The sequence below is a fragment of the Meles meles genome, chromosome 4, assembly GCF_922984935.1.
Source record: "Meles meles chromosome 4, mMelMel3.1 paternal haplotype, whole genome shotgun sequence".
Taxonomy (NCBI): domain Eukaryota; kingdom Metazoa; phylum Chordata; class Mammalia; order Carnivora; family Mustelidae; genus Meles; species Meles meles.
The window spans coordinates 45259677-45274994 of record NC_060069.1 but is presented as its reverse complement, the minus strand read 5'-3'; the positions used below and the strand labels follow the sequence as shown (position 1 = coordinate 45274994).

The 15318-nt window shown below is 51.9% G+C and overlaps 1 protein-coding gene across 1 annotated transcript in view; it reads right to left on the bottom strand.

Moving 5' to 3' along the window:
* The window catches only part of XXYLT1 (xyloside xylosyltransferase 1), a 159507-nt gene that overhangs the window by 124936 nt on the left and 19253 nt on the right, over positions 1–15318 (bottom strand). The window contains exon 2 of the mRNA XM_046003874.1: positions 5381–5528. Within this exon, the coding sequence (XP_045859830.1) occupies positions 5381–5528 (148 nt within the window). The remainder of the gene's footprint in view (positions 1–5380; positions 5529–15318) is intronic.

Sequence of the window (15318 nt, the reverse complement as noted above, 5' to 3'; positions counted from 1 at the left end):
TACCACCTCCTCCGTGAAGCCCTCGTCCTTCATACCAGATGCCTGGGAGTCATCCCCTTGTGAAACTCTCAGCACTGTGTGTGGCTCTCTCTTGTGGTTTTCTTTCTTTTTTAAAAGATTTTATTTATTTGAGGGAAAGAGAATACGAGCAGTGGGGAGGGGCGGAGGGAGAGAGAGAGAAGCAGACTCCCTGCCAACAGGGAGCCTGATGCAGGGCTGGATCCCAGGACCACAGGATCATCATCAGAGCTGAAGGCAGACAACTTACCAATGAGCCCCCTGAGCGCCCCTCTCCCTTATGGCTTTCTTGATGTCCCACCCTAATGGCCAGAACATGCAAGCCATCCCACTACCATGAGCCCACGAAGCGGCAGCCTGGCGAGCATCTCCGAGACACCACAATGGCCAGCACCACACCACACACACACTAGACCCTCAGCAAAGCAGGTTTATTGGCAAACGGTTGACCCCACGGCAGAAGAACCTTCCAAAAGAGACTTCTAGGGCATCCAGGCAGCCTTAACGAATGCTGACTGTCTGGGCACCCGCCCTCCCTGCCCAGGGAGAGCACCACAACCACGGGCCAGGCGTCGTGGCTAAGGCTCAGTGACACCTATTTTTATGGCCCCTATTGCTCAGCTGGAGCCAACAGCTCCTTGGAGCCACACGACACAGGAGAGGGAAGCCAGAGGGCCCTGAGGGACTGTTTTTTGCTCCCTCCAGCTCCAGTTGGGCAAAAAATGTTTTCTTTTCCATTGCATAAAGATGCTTCCAACCGTGGCAAACCTAACAGCACTAAGATGAGGAGAGAAAAGCCCTGTGGGTGTGAGTGAGGAGCACAGTGGCCGCCTGTCGGTGGCAGGACGGGCCAGCCAGCCACACGTGACCCTGACGAAAGGCAACCAGAAGGAAAATGAGCTCTGACCAAAATCGGAGCCAGCACGTTTGGCAGGCAGGGCCCCTTGGTCCTCACTCTACAGACACAGTCTAGGTGGTGTTGCTTCAAGAGGGACAAACAGAGAAAAAAACAAGGGGTTAACCACCCCCCACCAAGCCCAGCCGGCCCCTCTCCCAGGGCTGCAGCAGGGAGCCAAGATGAGGAGAGAGGAAACCAGGTTTTGTAAGCTTTGAGGGGCTACATGGGTGTGGGAGGCTAGCCCCGCAGTTCTGGCTGTCAGAATGAGCATGGGACAGATCACCAGAACCGGGCCAGGAGGCCCAGTGTGCCTTCTGACTCAGAGCAGTGTCCCGATTTCAGCTCCTTGCTTCCTGTCCTGGTGAGGGGATAGGAACTGTGCTGACACTTGTATATGGCTGCCTGAGGTCCCCCTGAGAGGCCAACAGCAATGAGCAGAGAAAATCATGCAGACCCTCCCATGTGCAGACTGGTGACACGGGGACAGGGGGCAACTGACACAGGATGGCTTTGTAAGGGTCACCTCTGGCCCAGTGACCCCAGCCATGGGGAGTTATCATAAGGACATAATCCTAATTAGAGAAAATTATCTTTTTGTATTTGGATATTAATCACAGTAAAATTTATGACTGTAAAAAAACAAAACAAACAAAAAACCCACAAAGTGCCAGGTAACTGAGAACAGGGAAATGATAAAGTGAACTGGGGTTCATCTACTCGATGGAACCATTCAGAAATTTTTCCAAGACTGTGATCACACAGAAAATGGTGATGAGCCACACTAATTGAGAATGTCATGACACGGCTTTCCTTGCACCATTTCTTTCATCCTTTGAGCTTAAATGTCCAAGTTCATATTGTGATATGCACAGAAAGACGGAGAATGTTTTAATATATGGCATAACTCTTACTTCACCTAAGTTTTTAAAAAGCTATATGCTGGGAACATAGGAGGTAATGAAGGAGTTCGTGTTTATGTAGTAATAGAAGGATAACTTTTTCTGTTTTTATGTAGTTTTCAGATATTCGTTTATGAATGTTACATTTAAAATAGAATAAGTAAATAGGGGGCCTGGGTGGCTCAGTCAGTTAAGCATCTGCCTTCAGCTCAGGTCATGATGCCAGGGTCCTGGGATCGAACCCCACATCAGGCTCTTTGCTCAGTGGGGAGCCTGCTTCTCCCTCTCCCTCTGCGCATGCCTGTGCTTTCCCTCACTCCTGCTCACACCTGCTCTGTCTCTCTCGAATAAATAATAAATAATGATAAAATAAAATAAGATAGAATAAGTAAACATATTTTCAGGGTGGTTCACGTACAGAAGGGTGAGCCCACTGCTCCAAGAGCAGATGGAGAGGACAGGCTTGCACACAGAGAACTAACTGGGCTGTCTGGGACAAGCATCAGACACGACCTCCTGAGATGTAACTCGGCAGAATGTGAGCTGTTCTGACCCAGCCTTCCTGGGTGGGACCAAGGACTTGTGACCCACCCCACTCCCTTCTCACTTTCCTAGAGGAAGAAGAACTCTGTGAAAGAAACAAAATAACTAAAATAGCAAAAATGCACCAATTGTACAAGAACAAAACCATCAACAAAGCACAAAACACTGATTTCTAAGATTTAAAAAAAAAAAAAAAAAAAGAATACCTAAAAGGCAATAGTAAAGACCCAGGACAGACTCAAGGCAGCACGAAGGGTGCGTGAAAACAAAGCATCCTTCCAAACCTCACAGGACGTGCCAAAGGACCTGGCCAGTAGGAGTTTCACAGGCTGCCAACTGCTGTATGACAGCCAGACCGCTCAGCAGAGATGCCCAGACCCTGCAGGAACTCCGAAACTGCTAGCTTCGTGTTATGGCCATCAGATTTTGGTAACTCTCAGGAACTCTCTTCACAGGAAGTGGATTTTGGGCGCAACACACTGTCATTTGCCTGAAGAACCCAAGAGAGGATTCGGTGTTTGGGCACCTCCCCTCCTTCCCCACAGGACACAGGCCCCTCAGGGGCATGAACCGCACTTGGAGGGACACCAGCATCTGATCTACTGCAAAGACAGCAAAGGTCTGGCCACAGCCTCATCCTGGCAGGCACTGCCCACCCCTTCCGGGGACAAGACCAAGCTTCAGGGCAGGGCAGAGAGCAGAGGGGTGGTAGTCTGGGGGCTCCCTAACTCTCATCATCTGCCTGGTCCCCCCTGGCGCTAAGAGGCACAGCCAGCTTCTCTGCCTTCACCAGCCCCAGGGAGCTGTGTTTCCCCTCCCTCTGCGGGCCCCAAAGCATGACCTGGCCTGGAGTTTAGCCCATGCTGGGAAGTAACCTACCAGCTGATGAGGGAAGAGGGAGGGAAGGGAGGGAGTGAGGGGAAGTGAGGCACAGCTCCTCCCAGATCTCCTGCTGTCCCTGGCAGGTCCTTCCCTCACAGCATTTTGCTGAACTAATCATGCATGCAGGACAAGACTGGCCGGATCCTGAAGGCCCCTCTCATCAAGATGCTTCAAATGAGTTTAATCATGGAGTCCTCTGACCACATAGAATCCTGTTTCAAAGCTTCATCCATGCAGTAATCAGGAAGGACTGCTGGATGGGGGGAGGGGTAGGATAAAGGTAGAATCCCTCTTCCCTCGGCTCCCCAGGACCGCCAAAACCCACAGAGGGATTCCTGTAGGCCTGGACTCTTCCAAATATAAGCCAAATAGCTCACTAGATCAGCACCCTTCATCTTCTCATTCTGTAGGTGGGGAAACTGAGGCCTAGAGAGGCTAAGTGGCTCAGCAAAGGCAAACGAGTGGTTGGCAGCAGGGCTGGGACTAGCACCGTGTCTGTCTCCCCCTAGAACCCAGGACAGCGGGAACACCTTCCTTCCACCTGCATTCCCCATGGTGCCAGCACCGGTCCTACCCAGAGGGACCACTCGCAGCACACTGGAGGGGACAGAGCAGCTGCTGTTTAAAGAAGCGGGCCTCCAACTCAGTCTGACCGGGGCCCAAATCCCAGCCCTGCTGCTTAAAGGGCTGTCTGACCCTGGCCAAGCCCACCCCTCAGTCTCCCAGCTATGACAGCACAGCGCTGGGGGAGGAATCGGTGAGCTCATAGAGTGGCACAAATGCTAGCTCTTCCCCCACGCCGCCCTCTCTCCTTCAGACCCCTCCCTGCTCAGCAAATCTCCCAGAGCCCTGGCCTTCCAGCAAGAGAATATTCAGAGGCTTCCATGGTACCGGGACTTGCTTCGCAGAGACAGAGTTGCAGCCACAGAGCATAGGCTAAAATTCCTGTGGCGTCCAGGGACACCATGCTGCCAAGGGGAACCCAATTCAACCTGAATTCCCGGCTCACAGGCCCCTTCCAACACCAGTGGCTCCTGATCTCTCTTTCACTTCTGGTCCGCTGGGCTGGAGCAGCAGATCTCCTCCAAATGGGCTAGCTGTCCCCTGGGGGATCAGGTTCTGCCTGGTCTGACTGTTGGAAACCCCAACAGTCACAGTTCAGGTTACAGCTACCCCAAGACCCCCGAACTCCCCTCCACACCCCTAAAAGGCTCAGGTCATGGTTCACCATGGCCTGAAACTGGGAGGAATATCCAGCCCTCCAGAATCAATCAAGGACGGCTAGGAGGAAGAGAACCCAGCAGTTTGGGACACCCCACTAACAAGAAACCTCCAAGGGTTCTAATCCAAGGATGACCAGACTTGCCAGCATTTCCACACAAGTCCAACCTATCATAGACCAATCAATCTCTTCTGCCCCAGAGGTACCAAAGCCCAGAAAATCCTCCAGTTGTACATCAAAGTTTCAGAAAATTCTGAGTTATGGCACATCTGGGTAGCTCAGCCATTAAGCGTCTGCCTTCAGCTCAGGTCATAATCAGGGTCCTGGGATTGAGCTCCCTCCCGCATGGGGCTCTCTGCTCACCAGGGAGCCTGCTTCTCCCTCTCCCACTCTCCCTGTTTATATTCCCTCTCTCGCTCTCTCTCTGTGTCAAATAAATTTTTAAAATCTTTAAAAAAAAAAAAAAGAAAACTCAGTTCTAATTTGCACCTCTCACATGTAGACTGGATATCTAAAAGTCAGATAAGTCCAGGTACAAACTGGAGAATGGGATCACAGATTTGAATGGAAACTCCCCTAGCCTAACCTGCTACTTTACAGATGAGCAAACTGAGTCCTGGGGGTTGGGGTATGTGCAGGAGCTGAGTCAAGCCTGGAGCCCAGATGCCCTGCTTGAGTCTGGGGACAGCACACTGCACAAGTCCCACTGTCCTCGTGAGTGGGGCACAGCAGCTATGCCCCTCAGGGCCCTGTCCTTGAGTCTCTGGGCAGATAGCTGTGACACAAAGGCTGTGGCTGGCCCTCTCCCTCGTGTCTCGGTGGAGCTCTTCTCCCTGATTCGGGTAACCAGCTGCTTTGGAGCCAGGAGAAGAGACATGGAAGTCTGACACCAGGGCTAGGGGCCTGCGTCCAGGTTACCTTTGGGCATAATCTGGTGCATGGCGACTGAGAGGAAGAAGATGGAGTCGCTGTAGTAGGTCCCCGAGCCAGCACTGAAGTGCTTCTGCATGGCCTCCACCACTGGGAAGAGCTTGTCCGTCAGCACGGCCACGTCGTGGAAGACAACCTGCAGCAGGACACGAGGAAACCGCAGGAGTGAGCAGACCCACACGAGACCCCCAGCACACACTCTGCCCCTCCAGGGCCACGGGTAGCATGGCCCAGGCCAGAGCTATGGAAACGAGGAACCACTGGGAGTTGGCTAAGGCTTGCCTGTGAGGACAGGGCCCCACGGGTGAGAGCTGTGTCCCATGCATGTCGGGGGGCACACAGTGGAAGAGGCATGGGAGCCCTCCCCAGTCTGCTTTCTGCTTCTGAACTTCAAGCCAGGCCACCCGGAAACCGAAGCCACATGGCAATGTCTGGCACTGAGATTCAGGCCTGGCGGCTGCTGCTAACCAAACATCACCACTCCCAGCAGCCGCTCCATGTGTCCAATGCCCCACCTTCCTGTTCACCAGTGTGGACAGGGAGAGGACCCCCAGAAGAGGGCCGTGGAACACAGAGTGTCACAGCGGACTCATCCATCAACTCCACCAGCATGTCCTGAGGGCCCCAGATACTCTGGAGGTGCTGTGAGAGCTAGACGACTAACCAGGCACCACTTCCTGCAAAGCACTCAGGATCTAGACAGGTCAGCAGCTACTGAACAGAGCACTGCATGGTATGAAATGCTTTCCCACACATGGATGCCCATGACAACTCGGGACTTCAGTGAGCCAGCCGTCCCTAGCAGAGCTCTATTATGATTATCAGTTATTACAATTACAAGTGAGAAAGCAGATGCTCAAAGAGGTTATGCTTTTCCAAGGTCACAAAGCTACTGAGCGGCAGGGCCAGAACTTGAACCCTGGTCTCTAGGTTCCAAGTCCACACTCTTTCAGATATAAATGCATCCTCTTTCTTAACAGCAATCCCAATCAGCGTTAAGCGGCAAAGAGAATAGGTAAGAGGACTAACAGGGGTTTTCCTGGTCTGACGTTATTTTCCTGGTCTGACGTTATTCCCAATTTTGAATTCATCCCCTGTGCAGCTACCAAATTTCCATGCACTGTGCTCCCGTAGGTCTTACAAGTTTTCTCTGTGGCTCCATGCGCCCCACCCCCAACACCTAAAACACTCCACCGCACACCAGAGGCACTCAATAGATACAGCCCAGGCCCGAAGGCTAGATGCTCGTCCTCCTCCAACCTCAGCTCTCACAAGAGATCTGCTGATGACCCCCTCGACCTCCCTTCTTCCCTGGCAGCTCATGGGACAGGACAAGCCTTCAAGGAGGCCATGTGCTTCTCAGCCCTCACCATGGGGACTCCAGGACAGCAAGAGTGAAGGGAGAGGCCTTGCGGCTCCCCTGACTGGCTTGCTCACCTGGTCACAGGGGCTCTGCTGGCTGGAGGAAAGCTCAGTGTGGGCAGGGCCCTGAGGTCCTCAAGCAGGTAGGAGCCAGCCTCCCATCTACCTCTGTCCTTTCCTCATCCATCTCAGCACATCTCCTGCTCAGACTGCGCCCCCAGAGCCTTCAGCCATCAGGTCCCCAGAAAAACCACCTCTCCCGGCCCCACAGTGGGAGCCCACTGCCCCGTCTGCTTCTCCCGACTTTAGGTTCTGCTTTTGGCACCAACCTATTTTTGTCTTCCCTCACTTAAGTGTTTGCTTTTCTCATTCCGTCTGCTTAGATTTCAGAAACACCACTACACTTGGAGAAACTTTTCTATTGTGTTAGGGTCCTCGTTCTTATAACTCTTTTTTTTTTTTTTCAAATGTATTCATGTTTCTCTAATGAGCTACTTTCCTTTATCCTTTTCCTGACTCCTTTCTTTCGGGCACCTGGCACCCTCCCTCCTCAGGCGATTGAGCAGACCTGAACCAGGCCATCGTCCCCACCCTGTCCTAGATCCCTGTATGTTTGGACCCGCTCTTTGCAACATGGGCAACGCCTCCCAGCCCCCACGTGTCTGGTAAACTCCTATACAGTCTCCCAGACAGGCTCAGACACCACTCTGGCCTTGGACTCAGCCTCCCACAATTCATCAAACCCTCCTCAGCACCCTCCAGCATACAGAGGGAGGCTCCGCTTCCCTGTCCGGCTCCTCCACAAGCCTGTTTCTGTATCTGCTAGATGGGGCCTTCACCAAGGCCCGATGCTATGGCGGCTCTGTGCCACGTGCCCAGCCCCTGGCCATGGGACAGGCCTCCACAGAGGTCTGTGGAACTAAATGAACTTACTAAATTAGTAATGAAGTTACTAAACCAACCTGAGCCTCAAATACATAAATGGTAACATCCACCTCCGATGGTGGCTTTTAGGACCACCCAGGACCAGGAGAGAAATCGCCCAGTTCAGGGGCTGTCACACTGTGCTTATTCCTGAGTATTAGCATTCTGCCCCCCATCCCCATCCTCAGTCCCCCAAATCGCTTCTCCTCGCAGATCAGTCGTCACTCATAAGCCAGCTTTTCCCTCTGAGGCTCGTTACACCTCCAAGCCATGGCTGCAAGCAGGAATTGGACAAGAAGCTGGAAGCTGACAAGACGGCTCTCTCAGAAATGGAAGCTGCTGTATTCATTAAAAAGGAAGACAGAGAATGGATACGTACACACACACACACACACACACACACACGGACACTCTCAGAACAGAGCCTGCCGGAGCCGAGCTAAGGGAGCCGAGCTGAGGGAGACGGCTTCCAGCAGCCAGCTCAGTCCCCTGCCTGGGCCCCCAGCTCACCCCGCAGCTTCACAGGAGACAATGACATCCTATCAGCATTAATAGATTTAGGAGGACAAACTGTACTCAGCACATTGTTCCAAATGCTGCCCACTGAAGTACCCGCTCCCATGAATATTTCATTTAATAAATCTACTTAAAGATAAATTAATATGTTCCATGGACACATAGCAAGAAACAAACCACAGACACTGCAAGTATGAATCAAAACACCCAGGCCTCCCAATGTCTAAAACCAGTTTGAAAACGTTCCAAGGGCAGGGTCAGAGTCGGGCACACTGGGAAGCCCCCAGCCTGGGGTCTGGTCCCCAGCAGGGGCAGTGAGGTAAGAGAGATGGAAGGTAAAAAGGGTGGGGGGAAGGCAGAGAGGAGGTGACCCTTCCCACCACTCCCCCCCACTTTCAAATCCCACCCTCAGGGGCTGCAGGAAGAATAACCACATAACCTGGAAAACCAGGAGGGATATAAAGTAACTCTCCTGTGGAAGGCAACTGGCCAATGAGAAGATCTAAGACAATGGTTGGGTTTGCACCAACTTGACTATACAGTTTGGGGGGACTTAGATTAAAAAATCAAATCACCATCTGTAACTTTCATAAATGCATTTATATATAAATACTTAATGTTGAAATCCTATTAAAGGACTATTTTTCCCACACCCAGCTTACAAAATGATATCTTTTTGAACGTTTCACATGCATGCTCCCCATTAGTGCCTTTATCAACCCAAGCTGAGACATCCAGAGCCGGTTTCCGGAACACATCATCCTTGTCCTCCGTTTCAGATGCTCGATACAGCTCCTTGTGAATTTATGTCAGACAGTGTCATTGGAAATGGTACCCCAACCATCCAGGAGAATCCATGTTCATATCATCAAGCGTTGTTTCTCATCAGCCTCTAATTACATATTTGTGGCCACTTTACTATCTTCCTTTCATTCGTGATCTTTAAAGCCTCACTTATATCAATATTCTATACTTGTAGTTATGAAATCAAAACTCCAGGAATGATGACTAAATCTGGGTTAAATTTCTTCACCTCCTTTTATTTTTAATTAATTCTGTCAAGTGACTTCTAGAAGCACTTACATTCAGTAATGACTGAGGTTGTTCCAGGCTAAGGTGTTCTCAAGCTGTACCTTGTGGTTCAAATAAAACGTGTAATTGAGAAAGTAGTGTGTAAAAGAGACTTTGGAAAGCCCCACCTCTTTTGAAAAGGGCAAAGCGGGGATGCAGGAAGAGGGTAAGTTTGCCCCACATCCACCAGGCACAGCACATTCTAAACATTTCCAATATGAGGAGAACACACCAACCAGAATGGCAGAGTCTGGGGCCGGGCAGGAGTAGACGTCTTTGCCAGCCTGGCCCTGGGCTCACCGGCACAGACAGGCCTGAAGAGCCAGGCCCCAGCTCCCCTCAGCAATCACTGAGGACATAAAGCAATGCCAAGCCTTAGCTCAACTTGGTGGAGAAAACTCCTTGATCACTTGGCATGCCCCGCGGGGAGACAGGTCACACCGTGACCTGGCAGCCAAGAAAGAGGTGACAGGGGCTGGTGTCCGCCTGCCCCAAGGGACCGCCTGGAGTGCTGGATGGGAAGGCTTCTCAGCCGCATCCAGACTCAAGCCACCACCAGCACCAGTGTCCACCAGGGGGCAGGTAAACTCACCCCCCAAGGCTGCAGGTGCCCTGTTTCTGTCCCTCCCTAATGTGACCTTCATCGCTTCTACAAGATGTCCTAGGTGTAATTTAATCTTGCCAAGCAAAAGCACAAACAGCTGAAGATGAAAAAGGAGCTTGTCTATCTAATTCCCAAAGAATTTCCCAACATCCATGCTCATGACCCACTTTACTAACAGCTCAAGAGCTAAAGTCGTTCTTTACTACACTATACTACAAGGAATCCAGCTGCTACAAAACATCTTGTCTGGTTCCCTCCCCACCTCCTCTCCACCTCACACTTACTGCACTATCAGAAGTTTCCAGAAAACCAAGTCTGCAGTTAATGTTCTGTGACTCCTACAAGATGCCCAACATTTCAGCAGATTCCATTTCTCCCACACCTCGATGTGCCCAGGGTAGGGAGGACATGTCAAACAGGCCCAGCAGCTCTGGAAAAGGCCCCCCACACAGAAGGTGACTGAGGGCCGAACCATGTGGACCAGCAAGCTGAAGCCACGCTGTCGGGAGGGGAATTGCGCTCCAACTCCAGAGCGCAAAGGCTGTCGCTGGGGAGTCCTACAAAAATGCAGACTCCTAGGTCCTTGCTCTAGACATCATGAGTCAGTTTGCAGGTGGGTTCAGAAATCTTCTTTCAGAAACCACCCCCAAGTGATTCTACTGGTCTTCAGACATGTGAAGAAGTGCCCCACTGGATGCAGGGCCAGTCAGATGGCCTCAGGGTCCTGGCTGGGCTCAGCTCTGGACATCACTGCAGGAAGGCTGTGGGCAAGCCTCCACAGTAAGGACAAAGGAGAAGACCACGGTGGCAAAAGGTCCAGAACCCCTTCACCTGAGGAACAGCTGGAGGGTCTGTGGGTATGTGCCTCAGTGGGGGTGGAGGGGAGAGAAGCATACAATCTCACAATGACCCAGATCATTCTCTCCAGCTCCACCCTCTCTCCCCACTCATGTTCTCCCCATGTTTTACTTTCTTGCCTATAATGGAGAGAGAATAAATGGCAAAGGTATACCCCTAACTCCTTTCAAACCTCGATTCTCTGTTGACTAGCAGCCCCCGACAAAGGAATCGAGCACGGGCCCCAAGTTAGAACAGGCCACCACGACGGGAGGAGAGCAGAACCCAGGCTGAGGAACTGGACACAGAGGCCTGTGTGCCCAGTGTGGCGGCACCAACATTTCTCACCCCTCACCCCGTGTTGTCCTCCCCACCTCCAGCAGGTGGAAAGATGAAGACCTGAGTAGCACAGCAACATGGAGAGGCTGTGTACATGACAAAAGTGACAAAAAGGCTGGTGTGTCTTGTAGGTGTTCTGCTCTGTAGGACCTCAAAACCCCGGGCCCTCCCAGGTAATTTCCAGGATGACCCCAAGGAACTACAGCAAACCACTGGGACAGAGCCATGTCCTTGGAAGGCAAAGAAGGATCTGAGAAAAGAAGAACACATGGAGAGGAGTGGAGAGAGACGGAGGGAGTGGCCCAGATGCTCCTCCAAGGCTGACTGGAAATGAACCATAAGGTGACTCCAAAAGAAAAATGGAAGGGGAGGAAAAAAGGTCAGTGCTTTCTTCTGAACTCTGGACGTGTTCATGACCAGCTAATGGTGACATCAGGCTTCCCGGCCTTCCACATATGCTTGCCACAGCTGAGAGGCTCCATAAGCAGAAAGCCATAATTTCTACAGCACGGTGCAACCAACCTCATGGCCCCATGGCCCAATTCCCGTGCCACTCACCCCTGTTCTCTGGGTTCCAGCTCCCTCTTCTCAACCCTGAGTGCTCATTCTTAAAAGCAAATGCCTCGGCCACTCCCCACCTTCTCCCCACTTTGTCCAGCACTCACTGAAGAACACACTGAGTGAGCTCTGAGACAACCCTTACATAGCAGTCACAGTCACTCCTTAACTCGCCTCTTTTACAAATGATGAGGTTGGGCTTTTTACATGTAATGTTAAATTTCTTGACAAGACAAACCCATTGTCTACAATATAATGTTTTCCACCTCAGAAGATAAAGAGAAGGCATGAGGCAATAGGAAAGTGGCGGAAGGATGGGAGAAAGGCCCAAGAGAGAACAGCAGCAACAGGACTGTCCTGGAAACCTCAGGAGCAGCGGTCTGGTCTCTCTCCTCTCCCAGAAGTCCGATGACTGTAGATCAGTCGGGTCCTTCTTGACCAGGTTCCCCGATCTGTTATAATCTCCCACGACCTATGACCTCCCAAAGAACACTGCAGTTTTACTAGGAGTGACACCCAGAGGGACGCACTTAACCAGTTCTGGCTTCAACCTGGCAGACAGGAAGTGGCCCTGGGTAGGGGGCCTGCCCCAAGCTCCCTACCCCCTCCGCTCCCTACCCCCTCTCCTCGCAGAGAGGCCCACTCCCCTGCGGGCTCTCTGGGACTGGGACTAGGACACAGCTGGAGCCCAAGCAGGGATCCATGGGACCCTCTGAGCTCAGACCAGTCAGACTCCAGGAAACAGGGCGGCCTCCACCATTTCCCGGCTCTCCTAGGTTCCATGAAACCCCTTGTCCAGTGCTCCCCAAGATGTCACACACACCCATAGCAGGGTAGAGGGGGGTAGGTAGGGGAGATAAAGAGATCAGGGTACAAAAGAAAATTCTAAGTGGGATGCAGGCCAACCACTCTAATACTTATAGACTGATTCTGATATGTAAAATATGAGAAAATTAGCAAAAATACTTCAGCACTATGATTTTGCAGACCGTATCTAAGGAGAGGCTAAGGAAATGATTTAAAGAAGAGGAAGGTATAAAATACCCATTAAGTAGGTAATGCTGCAGGCAGTTATGGGATTTGGGCAAAAACCGTGAAGGAAACATTCAAATGACCTCACTTGGGAGACACTGTTCATGTCCATCACCTCTTTTGGGGGGGTGAGATGATGTGTTTAAAATGCCAGTCACTGGGCTGCCTGGGTGGCTCAGTCGTTAAGCATCTGCCTTTGGCTCAGGTCGTGATCTCGGGGTCCTGGGATTGAGCCCCGTGTCAGGCTCCCTGCTTCTCCCTTTCCCACTCCCTTGGCTTGTGTTCCCTCTCTCGCTGTCTCTTTGTCAAATAAATAAATAAAAATCTTTAAAAAAAAATTAAAAATGCCAAGCACAGCCCCAACAGCCAGGTGTCTGCAGCATGAGGGCTGGCCCCCCACCAAGGTCACCCCGGCAAGCATCAGGGTCCCATCTCTAGCGGGTCCTCCCATAACCTCAAGCCACAAGTCCCCCCGGCACATCAGGACACCACACGGCCCAACCCCACCAGCCGGCCACCAGCACCTGGGCATCATGGCACCACAGGGAAAGCCATGTGGACAAACATGAGCTCATCCAACCCTCGTCATGACTGTGTCCTTCATAAAGGGGATGTCACCTGTCCAAGGTGACCTGCTGGATGGCCAAGGCCCAGATCTGTGCCCAGGCCTTTTTGATTCTAGAATGCCAGCAACCTGCCAGTCACTGGGGACTATTGCACTCCACTTTTCTTCTTCTGTTATTCCCTGAGGGCAGAGTCCCTACTACGGGGTGGGGGTGGGGGGGGTGACATGTTTCCAGCCCTCCAGAGGCCACAAGTCTGGGTGTGAATGAAGTCTAGTGTAGAAAGCCCTCATTGGGCTCCTGACCCAATAAGCACCCTTCTCCTGGATGGTCCCAAAGCTTTCCTTCTCACCCCACAGTTTCTTCTCTCCTGGGCCAGGATGCTGGCCTCTGAATAGGCCTCACCTTCATTCTGTCCTCCACACAGCAGCCAGAGTGGCCCTTCTCCCCTCAAAACACAGCTGCAGCCCCTCCCATCACCAGTGGGCACTGGGCCGTGCCTGGGTCTACAGTCCTTCCACAGGGCCTCCCAACCATTCCCCCACCGCCACCTGCAAGGCCTTGCTGCTCCCTGCACACGCCAGGAGACCTCCCACCCTGGCCTGCACAGCCAACTCCACTCCTTGGGCCTCTGCTCAAAATCCATGTCCTTAGTGACAGTGTCCCCATCTCTCAACTAGCTATCACGACTTTCCCACACTCCTGAGGCCTCTTACCCTGCTAATGTACTGGGTAACTTACTTACCACCTAGGACACTGCACAACTTCCTCATTTGCTTATCATAGAACAACAAAGAGATGAAATGAAACCTAGCCTTTTTGAGCCCCCACTTCACGGTGTCCCAGGCAACAAAGCAAACAAATGTTATTAGCTCATTTAATCCTCTTCCTGCCACTACATAAGCTCCAAAAAGGCAGGATATTTGATCTGTTCTGCCTCTTTTGTTCATCGATACACCCAGCACGTATCAATGTCCTGGGGCAGTGCTGGCACCTATTGGACACACAGGTAAGTGTAGCTCAGTCTACATTGACCTTAAACATGCTCACCACAAAGAAAGCAGTGATCCTTTGTTCTGTCTTTCCTATGTGTCCCCCAGGACCAGCCGCAGTCTTTGGCTTCCCCTCTGTCGGCATTACTCAACTTTGCCCCTAAGCCCCTGGGATCCGAGGATCTTCCCTCAAACTATATGAGAACACAGACCACTTCACTGAGGAGAAGGATTCATACCACAGGGAAGAGAACGGTCATCAGGGAGCACCCTGGTAGGCAGCCCACAGGCCCCCACTCAGACCCAACAGCGGCTCAAGGCTCAGGCCTAGCGGCCCATGGCTAAGAACATGGGGTTTGCTAATTGTAAGAGTACAAGTGGATAGACGATACATGCGGAGCCAAGAACTCACACAGTCCCTGAGCCAGCCCTCCCCTTTCAGACAGGGAACCCTGAGGCCTAGTGAGGGGAAAAGGCTCTCCCCAGGTTACAGGGCAAGTCACCGCCCCAAAGCCAGGCCGTGTGCCCTCTCAGCTCTGCGGCAGTGGAGGCAGAACTCAGGGAAAGACCAGTCCACCTCTAGCTGGAGGCACCCTCCTCTCTGCTCTCAGCTACTGAGGTCCTGAAATACGGGGGAGACTGATCCAAGTCTCCACACAGCCAGAAAGCTTGGAGGGCACAAAGGAACAGTTTCCCTCCTATCCTATTCCCCAATGGCCCTCAGGTTTCTACCTCCTGATGCCAAAGCAGGAGGACCCGCCTCAAGAAAAGGTAGCCTGCACACCAAGTGCTTGGGACCTCAGGGAGACACGCAGACTCCTGAGCCAGGAAATGCCTGTCTGGGTGTGCGCTCGGGAGGAACTCAGCACACGTGTGCACGCAGACGCACACCTGATGCTCATGGTAGCGATGTTTGGGAGACAAAAAGGGAACCACCCAGCCAGCTCTAGTGGAAAAATGGATAAACAGATCTGCCCATCATGAAATCCTGCACAGCAGTCAAAGTGAGCAAACAAGACCCCCATGTATCAACTTGGATACACCCCAAAACCATAGTTTGAGTGAAAAGAAGTATCAAAATTATACATATATGTATATAAAAATATAAAATTAGAGTATTTTAATGAC